At 47.7% G+C, this 10,420-nt stretch overlaps 1 protein-coding gene across 7 annotated transcripts in view; it reads right to left on the reverse strand.

Annotated features, from left to right (window-relative positions):
- Positions 1-1,362: 1,362 nt before the first annotated feature.
- Positions 1,363-10,420, reverse strand: part of WNT5A (Wnt family member 5A) — a 21,645-nt gene continuing 12,587 nt past the window's right edge. For 6 of the 7 annotated variants that reach the window (XM_029916692.1, XM_029916694.1, XM_029916695.1 and 3 more), the window contains exons 4-5: positions 10,095-10,387; positions 1,363-6,201 (exon numbers count right to left, since the gene is read on the reverse strand). In XM_029916692.1, coding sequence (XP_029772552.1) covers positions 5,743-6,201; positions 10,095-10,387 — 752 coding nt within the window. In that variant the 3' untranslated portion in view covers positions 1,363-5,742. The remainder of the gene's footprint in view (positions 6,202-10,094; positions 10,388-10,420) is intronic. The other variant, XR_003900844.1, reaches the window with a different exon arrangement.

The raw sequence follows: 10,420 nt of genomic DNA on the forward strand, positions 1-10,420 counted from the left end.
GAGGGAGCAGCTGCTGGACGTAGCTGACTGTCGCTCCAGGGGGCCTGGGAGATCCTATGTCCAGGTGGTCGGCTTTTCCCATTTTCCAAGTCAGAAATCAAAATCTGAATATACAAATACTCCTCCTTTAAATGGTGGCAACCAATTTATTTTTTAACGCTTTGCAAGTCAAACAAAACAAATCTGAAAATGTGATGTAGACAGTGGACCCCAAGTTTGCAACCTCCTCAAACAACCAGGGTGACTTCCCAGCATCGAGCTGGCCACTGATGGAAATGTTAAACAGGACTGGCGTACACATCTTGGGATTCGTCTTCAGACTTATCCTGCCCTTCCTAGCAAATACTGAATGAGCACTTACTTCGTACTAGAACCTGCGCTAAGCACCCCAAACACGTTATCTCGTTTTATCTTTACAACTCTAAGACATAGGTATCATACTGTCTCTCATTTTTAAGACAAGAGTTCAGGGACACAGAGAGGTTACAGAACTTTCCCAAGGTAACACAGCAAATGTCAGTCCCAGAATATGAATCCAAACAATCTATGTTCTTAATTGCCAAGCCAAGCTGCCCGCTGGAAGCTGCTGCATCTCCATTTTCTACACAGGAAAACTGACAAATGGCATCTCTAGCTCATTAGCCAACACAGGCACCTAACGGTACCCCCTTGTACTTAGCCTATATTCCTCAAGTGCTCAGGATCTCAGTCCCTCCACTGAAAGCCCTGGTTCTCGAATAGGGGTGATTTTGCTCCCCGGGGCACATTCTGCAATGTCTTGGGAGACATTTTTGGTTATCACAAATTGGGGGTACCCTGGCATCTACTGTTTAAAGGCCAGGTATGCTGCCAAACCTCAACCACACGGGAGAAACTCCAACAATAAAGAATCATCCAGCCCCCAAAGCCAACCCTGCTGAGGCTCAGAAACCTTGTTTTAAGCACCTGGCTGGCAGCGTGCAACATGCAGAAAACAACCAGCAGAAGATTTTGGGTCATTCAGTCTGTCTTGAACATTATTTTCTCTCTCTCCTCAAATCCTTCTCTTTCTTCTCTTGCCCTGGAATATTATCATAATCCCATGTCACTGTGCTAAATTCCTACACAGAATAATAATCTCCTACTATGATTCTTCTATGTTAGCTGTGGGACAGACAAGAAATAAAGATGGGCATCAGACACAAGAAAAATGAGCATTAAAATGCAAAGGAATCCCTCAAAATTGGACCAAAGCACCACGCACCTGCCTGAAGTGTCATTTTCTTCTCTCCGGATGCCCTGAGCCATCTTTGCTCTCTGCATCCGCATCAAACTCTGATGGCTGTGAGCACCACCTCTGCCAAACACACACGCAACTGCACTGATTTCATAAAATGATTTTAATAGAAAAGTACAAGGTATGAACAAAAATAAATAATCTTTATCTCATTTCTAGCCCAGCAAATTGTACACTGCATATAAAACTGATCTAGGAGGCAATGTTCCTCATTTCCGTTTTGCTTCTGAAATATGAAGACATTTTAATTAAATCTAAATTCAAGTCGATACACTTTGCTTTTTTTAAAAAAATCACACCAACCTTTAATCATTCTACATCCATTGTCTGAAGTGGGCGAGCAAGATGACGTTTCACTAAAATAAAGTATTATCCAATCGTGAGGTTAAAGTGTGAAGTTTGTGCGAACAGGTAAATGAGATGATCCATTTCCTAGGTTTTAGTTACTAACATTGCCCAATGTGTCCTGTATTACTAAAAACTCACTTCTTCATCTCACTTTCAAAGCATGGCATCTGGTTTTCCCCACCCCAAAGAGAGAGGGAAGACTAAAAAATACTTTTTTAAAAAAATAAATATTTTAAAAGTATATTTTACAGAGATAATGCAGTATTTTAGACCTATGCCTTAGGGCATATTTGCATGACATATATGCTTTAAGTCGTAAGTACCTTTTCTGTCTGTCTCTCCCTATTTCTCTTATGCACCACTCAGTCTTTGGGGACTGCTTTTGCTAAGATCTCTTGCTGGGACTCAGCCTGGAGCAGTCTCTATTTTGGAGTACTCATGGAGCGTCATATTTGAGAATTCCACTGGCTTGAATAATGTTTTGCAAAAGCAAATTGAAGATTGGGATTGGCAAAATTGTCTGAGAGAAGGGTTTGGGTAGGCTACTAAACATACACAACGTCCGTCCAAGGGGGTCAGAAGCTTGAAGAACTGAACAGATACACTGGACCAAAACTTAAAAGAGCCTTCCTTCTACTTGAGCCCATAATTACGATTTTGAACATGGCTCTGTTTGCTGCTGCGTACATATAAATTTTTTGTTAATTTTCCTGTATTGGGAAGATCTTGAATGCGCTCCAGGATGAGAAGAAAAAAATACGCTGACAGTCCTAAATGGAATATATGTTTTTGCAATAAAGAACACTGGTCAATATACAACTGAGGAAAAACTGAAACAGATGTGGGTCCTAGAACCACAAGCGTTTGAATTTGCCCAGAAATGCTATTTTAAACACTCTATATGTTGGTCTACTGTTTTTTTGTGGAATAATGCATTCTTGGCATCCTTAAAAGGTTTCAATATGTTACAAGGTTATCCGGAAAGAAAAAAAAAAAGCAAAGGGCTAACGTATCCATCTGCGCTGCTGGCCAGATTTCGGTGTACACTTTCAGAAAGCACAAGAACTCATATTAATTGCACTTAACACAACGAACCTTCAGTTTCCAATGAATTTCATTCTCTGCAGACTGAGGTTTGCTTTTCATAGAACTACTTCCAAAGGGGCCCAGAGACAATCCGTCCATGGTAACTTCCAACAGAGAGGTGCAACAGACGCCGTGGTAAACAGAAATACACTTCTGGACAAAAATACTGGTCATGGCTAAAAGCACGTGCCTGTCAGTTCTTCTCCTGGATGTTACAACAGCAACACGCTCTACAACAATTAAGTTACATGCATAATGCTACAAGAATGTGAGCAATCCTATACCCAGCTTTAAGCCATCTGCTTGATTTTTTTTTTTTTGAGAAACATATAGTGGAAAAGAGAATTCCCCTTTTGTTCCGTTACATATAGAAATCTTTTGAAGCTTCAAAAGTTTGGTTTTGGTAAAACTCTCCACTCTTCTTTATTCTGACGCAGAGTCACCCTAAACTATCCCTCATGGTTTCTCAAAAAAACCTCCACATGAAGTATCTGAAGCACAATTGAAGCCACTTACCAATATACAAGTAACGTTTTATTTTATATTCTATCTTCCATTTGGCATCAGCCTTTCAATGTTTGTTTTTTAAACCAGTGAAATATACAAATCACGCAAGACAGAAATATGTACATTAAAAGTACAGAAGAAAGGCCATAGAAGATATACATAATATCTGAATGACAAGTAGAATATTTTACATTAAATAGTTTCTTTTAAAAACTAGGATTGTTAAACTCAACTCTCTTCATAAACACGAACCACTAAAAAGGAACAAAATCTGGTTTAGCAAATAAAAAAAATTACTTCATGGTTTTTGTATAATAAAAACCAAAAAAGTGACATTTTAAACTAATTAGTGCTTTTTAATTTCAAGATCTTTTGCTTGCAATTCACTGCAACTGAGGGGAAGTGAATATCCTTGTGCAATAAATTAAGAGCCACAGGTGGCGGAGGTGCGTATGAAGCCCACCAAGCTTACTTAGCAGGCTTGCAGGAGATGTGTATCTTTCCAGATTTGGAGAACAGCATATGTCTGAGATTAGAACACACTTCATTTGATGGCGTTTTTAGGAAAAAGGTGTCCTTGCTTTAAAAAAATTTTTCTTCAACTCGCTATGTATGTCGTAAGCTCAATTTTCCTTCTGGACTCAAACAGGTACCTCCAGATCTAACAGGCACTGGTTTTCACTCTGCAAAATGAACCAAGGAAAACAGACACATTGACAATGCTTCCGAGTTCTGAATCTCTCTTCATTTCCACCTCTACGACAAAGGAGTAATGCCCTTTCTGGGAAGTGTACAGACATGGAGGCTGGAGAAAAGGGGGTGAGGAAGGACACCTTCAAACCAACATGCATGCGAGTTAAGACCTTCCAGATTCCTCAGAAACAAGGCTGCTTCGCGATGCTTAAGATGCGATCACATCGGGGCCACGGCCCAGGCTCAACCCGGAAACCTTTTGGAAAAGTCCCAATTGGACTGCAACAAAGGATAACAATGCTCTAGACCGAGAAATAACCCCAGAGTAAACTAGAGTCACTGGCTGCACTGAGATACTTATATTTATATGGGGGGGGGGGTGGTGTGTGTGTGTGTGTGTGTGTGTGTGTGTGTGTGTTACGTACAAAAGGCTTTGAGACATCAGGCACCATTAAACCGCATCCCTCCTCATAAAGCCAACGGTTCAAGCACCCTAGGAAGTCTTCGGGCACACCTGCAGCACAGAGGAAAAGCCGGGTGGACAGTCTCCACACAGGATCACAACAGTGAAAAGCTGCAGCCCCTCAGGGAACCTCATTACCCATGTCATGTCATTAAAACACCTAAAACTAGTGCTCCTCCAAATAAAACTTTTAGGGGGAAAAAATCCCTAAGTAGCAGACTGTTTCCCAAGTGGAACCTGTAATGCTTCGTTCCCTGCCCCGCAATCAAAGGGGACCCGGTGGAGCTGCTGGGGCCGTTTGGCAGCGTGGCGAGCATCACATCGCAGCAAAGCAAGGAGGAATCAGAGGGGGCCTGGGGTCAAGCTGGAGGGCCGACTTCGCTCTTTCCCCTCAAACAGGTTTTCTGCTCTGGTGCAGTGCTGACCTACGTGCAATTACCTTGTCGTTTGGGCTGAGGACGTGGAACTGGAATCATTTCCTATTTTCCTTAATGTTATTTATTAACCAAGTATCCCTAAGAAAATTACAGTATATTTTTCTTTATATTCAAGCCAACCTCCCCTCCTCTCTCCAAACAAAAAGTCTAGTACCCAGAGTCACACGGGGATCCTTTTCCAATCTGATAACCTAATTCCTGTAACAGCTTCAAGTCAGTATCTTGACACGGGTGTTTTTCAGGTTTTCCACTCCCGGGGCTTTCCTCCCTGCTCCCCAAAGTTTCAGTAGCTACAAGACCATCTGCAGACAGAATGTTCAAGAAAACGGACACAAATAATATACCTTTTTCCTTTAAGGGACATAAGATTCTTGCTGTTACTTTTTAAATAACCATTCTGAAAATGTTTCAGGCTGGCAGACCCTAGGGAAGGGGGCAGGGCGTGAGGCCTCCATTTCTCTTGGTTTCTCAAGACCTCTCCACTCTCCCCAGAGCATTCACAACTCACTCTGGTCACAGAGGCTGAATGGCACGTAGATCTGCACCACCTGCTTCCAGCTGGATGCTACCTGTCCCGTATCTGACCCCGTAGTTGGGAAAAAGAAAACACGTTTCTTTTCCCTTCTAGATGCGCGCACTGCTAAGGGTACATGTAACCCCCCCTCATCCTGCACCATCAAAAGAAGTCTTGTCTTACCTTTTCAAAGATGCACAAAATAAATATTTTTTCTTGGTTCCCACCCCCCATTATTGCCAAATAATAATTATAATAATAATAAACCACAGAGTTCTTAGATGGGAACAGAAAAAAAATGGTTCCTGTTGTAATTCTCGGGGGAAATATAACAATATTTAAAAAACAGAATCACTGTACTTTCTATAAATAAGTGGGTCCTGGGAGCGGGGCGGGGTGAGGGCGGGCGGCGCGCCCGCTACTTGCACACGAACTGGTCCATGACCTCCGTGCACTTCTTGCACTTGACGTAGCAGCACCAGTGGAACTTGCAGTGGCAGCGCTCCGTCTGCACCGTCTTGAACTGGTCGTAGCCGCGGCCGCAGCACATGAGCTCGCAGCCGTCCATGCCCTCGGACGTCTTGTTGCACAGGCGGCCCTGCGTGCCCAGCGAGCCCGTGCTCTCGTTGCGCACGCAGTAGTCGGGGCTGGGGTCGATGTAGACCAGGTCCTGCGTGGTGGGCGAGTTGAAGCGGCTGTTGACCTGCACCAGCTTCCCGCGGCTGTTGAGCCGCATGGCCGCCGCGCTGTCGTACTTCTCCTTGAGGGCGTCGCCCACCTTGCGGAAGTCGGCCAGCTGCAGCCAGCAGGTCTTGAGGCTGCAGGAGCCCGACACCCCATGGCACTTGCAGGCCACGTCGGCCAGGTTGTACACCGTCTGCGGGGAGACAGGACAGTCAGTGTCCCCGCTTGCGGACGAGCCCCGGACAGCAGGTGGACGGGATGCTACCAAAGCTCCCTTCCACCTTCTCCACGGAGCCACCCGCCTGGCGCGTTCCTCCTCATCCTGTGCTACCAGAGGTCTTGTGCCACCTTCTTCCAACAGTCTACAAAACAAACACGCTCCTAGCTCCTCACCACCATAGGATCACACCTCACTGTAATAAACCACGAGTTTTTAACTGAGAACAGGAAAAGATCGCTCAAGTTGCTTCTTTTTTAAAAGGAAAACATCACAGCAACTAATATGTCGTGAACACTCATCACAGAGCTTATTTATGCTTCCTCACCCTCATTACCTGGATTAAACCCCACAGCCAGTCTATAAGGGAAGTGCTAGTATCGTGCCCATTTCACAGGAAAGGAAGGTGAGGCCCAGAGAGTTGAGTTACTTACCCAGCAAAGGCAGGAGTGCCAGGATTTGAACTCAGACAGTTGGGCTCTAAGCTCATGCTCAAATGACTTGTCCGTGGGCAACCCAGCTGGTTTAAGTAGGAAGGAGGGCTAGCCCAAGTGGGATCAGGGTTCACCTCTTTATCACTATTGTTATTGCTGTGTGCCGGGCATTTCAGTAAGAGGCTTTACACCGTTTCTCTCATTTAATCCCCCCAAACAACATTATAACACAGACTGGCTCACATGACAGCACAGTGACGCAGAGAGGGAAAGTGGCCAGCACAGGCCACACAGCTAGGATGTGGAGGAACAAGGCCTGGACTTCCCGCATCCTGCGCAGTCCTGACCCCACCCCACGCCAGACCTGGGCAGATGGGAGTTCTGTCCTAAGTCTGCCCCTGAATTCAGGCAACTGGATTCACCTCTCAGAGCCTCCTTTTTCTATCTGTAAAGGGCACCGTAATGGTACCAACCTCCCAACGTTGTCATAAGGATAAAATTAGGAGATGGGAGGAAAGTGCTGAGCACACAATCTGATGCAACCAGTAAATCTGGTCTTTCCCAGGGTGACGAGCACATGGCGTATGGGCGCTAGTCCTAGGCTCTCACCTGGTCACCTTGGCCTCCCGGTAGCAGTGCCCACTGGCCTGGCTGCACAGCACTGTACCCAGCAGCCTGGGAGGTGGTGGGTGCCTATTTACAGTTCCCACTACCCACAGTTCCTGTGCCAATCACCGACACCCCTGCTCCCCCCCCAGTCAAAGAGGTCCTCACAGGCTGCAGAGGCCTGTTAGGAACTTGGAAGCTGGATGAGCTAGAAGGCTCCTTCCATCCAGAATAGCTCGCTTCCTCCTATAAGGATTCATAAGGGGCTTTAAAAAAAAAAGGGGGGGGGCGCAGAGTGTACTCCCTTGGCATAAAGGGTTTTAGGCACTGCTAATGTGCAGAAGGGTTTTGCAGATGTACTTAACCTTCGCTCCCCTTTGATGAAAATAAAAAGCTAATGCCCCAAGGAGATTCTAATATGATTTCCTGGCACAGTGTCCAAACTTCCTCCTCCCTGCCCCCACTGTCCTGGAGAAAAACTGTCTTCTGTGTAACCTCATCTGCCAGGATCCAAGTTGAGCTCACAGCTCAGATTATAAAACTTACAAAAAGAATTCATCCATTATTTTAAAATGTAGATTTTAGGGGCGCCTGGTTGGCTCAGTCAGTTAAGCATCCGACTTCCGCTCAGGTCATGATCTCAATTTGTGGGTTCAAGCCCCGTGTTGGGCTCTGTGCTGACAGCTCAGAGCCTGGAGCTGCTTTGGATTCTGTCTCCCTCTCTCTCTGCCCCTCCCCCGCTCACAGTCTGTCTTGCTCTCTCAAAAATAAACATTTAAAAATATACAGATGTTCAATGAAATTCTAATATTAAAGGTGCTTTTTCCAACTCTCCAAAACCCCCTCTCTCTACTTGGAAATCCCTTGACCTTCTCGCCTTGGTTGCTAAGCCCCTGATAATTTCTCTTCATGAGAGAAATCAAAGAAATCCCCTAAATGGATGAAAGTACCAAATATGGGCACAATGGGGCCCAGGAGAGTCAAGCACATCTCCGTCCTGGAGGCGCTTCTGGTCGGAGGCACTGCGATAGTGTGTGTACAGGGTAATGTGACGTGTCCCCTGTGAGGACAGGGGTGCACTTCACGGGCTCCCACAGAGCATGGGGCTGACATGCCCATTCTGTGGCCTTGGTCGGCTGCAGTGGGGGAGACGGAGTCCAGCCACACTGTGGGCAGCAACGGGGAGGCTTGAGAAAGGAGAGGCCACAGCTGCCCTCCGCAGCAATCATCTGACCCCTCAGGGCACCACAGGCCCAAACCTGCAGAGGCCAGTCCCTCCCCAACACCTCCAAGTGTTTATCATCCATCTGAGAAGCAGCAGCTAGGTTAGCTGGCACTATCTAGATCGTCTTTGACTTCTCTGCTCTCTGCTTCATAATACCTAACAATTAACTTACGATTTACCAAGCACTTACACAGGTGGACACTAAGCTCGGCCCTTGGACTGAACCACAAGAAACTTACTTAATTGGTCAGAGACAGTCAAGTATGGTAACTTCGTCTGGCTCCACCTACTAGATGATTCCGACAGTCCTCACATAACTCTAAAGTGATAGTTCATGCCACGGCCATCCAACCGCTGTCGAAACGTGGAAACGGAGGCTCATACACCGAAAGGAACAGAACTGGAATTTAACCCATAGCCCTTTACGCCTGAGCTGTGACGCAGGACTTTAACAGAAACACGCCTGGGCCTGTATCTTAATCCATCAATTCTCCTCCAGGGCCATGAAATGGTTCTCTAGGGCCTCAGTTTCCCAAGCTTTAAAAATGAGGGTATGCGGTTAGAGGGCTCTAAGGCTCCTCCCAGCCCTCTGTATTTTACTCTGTGATTATCCTCCCTTGTCCTCACCCCAAAATACAGAAGAGTGAAATCTCTGACCAGAAAGTTCCTGGCACCTACCTTGGGTTCTGTGAGAATATAATGGCCCTGGTTTTCAAGGCTGCCAAAGTTAAGAAAAGTTTTACCCCTTCATTTTAAAGCAGCCATAAAGTGCCATGTGTTTAACCGCAGGAAAAAAAAGGGTCTTTTTAACTATTGTGGAGAAGCTTCCCACCAGGGGAAGGAAAGAGCGGACCCAGAACCCTGGTGAGGGCCCGCAAAGCTGGTCTCTCTGGGCACTTCCGAGTGGCTCTCCCTTCTCTCCGGAGCCACCCTCGACTGGCCCGATGGTCAGACCTATAAAATTCCACACTGCTAAAAATGCCGTAGGTTTCCTAGAAGAACTCAGAACAAAACAAAATCCTCAGTCCCTCAGGCTTGCTATATAATGACACAAGGGGAGGCAAGGAGAAAGCAAGTAAGCAAGAAGGTAAGTTCTGGAAGCTGAGGTGAGGGCTTTCTCCACCGGGCACCTACTGGGATAAGTAACTCCCTCTCCCAAATTTAGGCCCAACCACAAACATGTTCCAGCGAGGAGGGCGAACGTTATTCACAGTTTTTATTTCTGAGCTGGGCTGGCCAACGGCACTGGGGACTGATTAAAACAGGCAGAGAAAGCTCTTTCTCGGGCAACTGCGGGAGCACCTTTGCTGGAGGGGGCCAGGGCGGGATGCTTCTCCTCCGGAGACCCTTCTGGGACGTGCGCCCCTCTCCAGGGAGGCCCACGCGGAGGTGGGGCGGGGAGGAAGGGAAGGGGAGAGCGAGCCAGGGGGGCCGAGAGGGAGGGAGAGCAGCCAGAGTCAGAAAGGGAGGGAAGGAGACGGACGCAGAGAGACCGAGGGACAGGTACAGCCGGGAGGGGCGGCACGGGGCAGGACCGAGGGCGGGAGGGACCGCCCAGCCTGGGGACCCCAGAGGGGCCCGGGGCGGAGCGGGGCGGGACTCACCCTGCGGCCGGCCTCGTTGTTGTGCAAGTTCATGAGGATGCGCGCGCTCTCGTACGAGCCCTTGGCGTGGATGCGCTCCCGCTCGCGCGCGTCCACGAACTCCTTGGCGAAGCGGTAGCCGTAGTCGATGTTGTCGCCGCAGCCGCCCCACAGCCAGTCCCGCGGCAGGTCCTTGGGGCGCGCGGCGCGGCTGCAGCCGCAGGTGGACAGCTCGCCCTCGCGGCACGCGCGGCTCATGGCGTTCACCACCCCCGCGGCGCTCACGGCGTACGTGAAGGCCGTCTCGCGGCTGCCTGTGGGCGGGACGCGGGGTCACCGGGCGTCCG

This window comes from Suricata suricatta, chromosome 12 (assembly GCF_006229205.1).
Source record: "Suricata suricatta isolate VVHF042 chromosome 12, meerkat_22Aug2017_6uvM2_HiC, whole genome shotgun sequence".
NCBI classification, from domain to species: Eukaryota; Metazoa; Chordata; class Mammalia; order Carnivora; family Herpestidae; genus Suricata; species Suricata suricatta.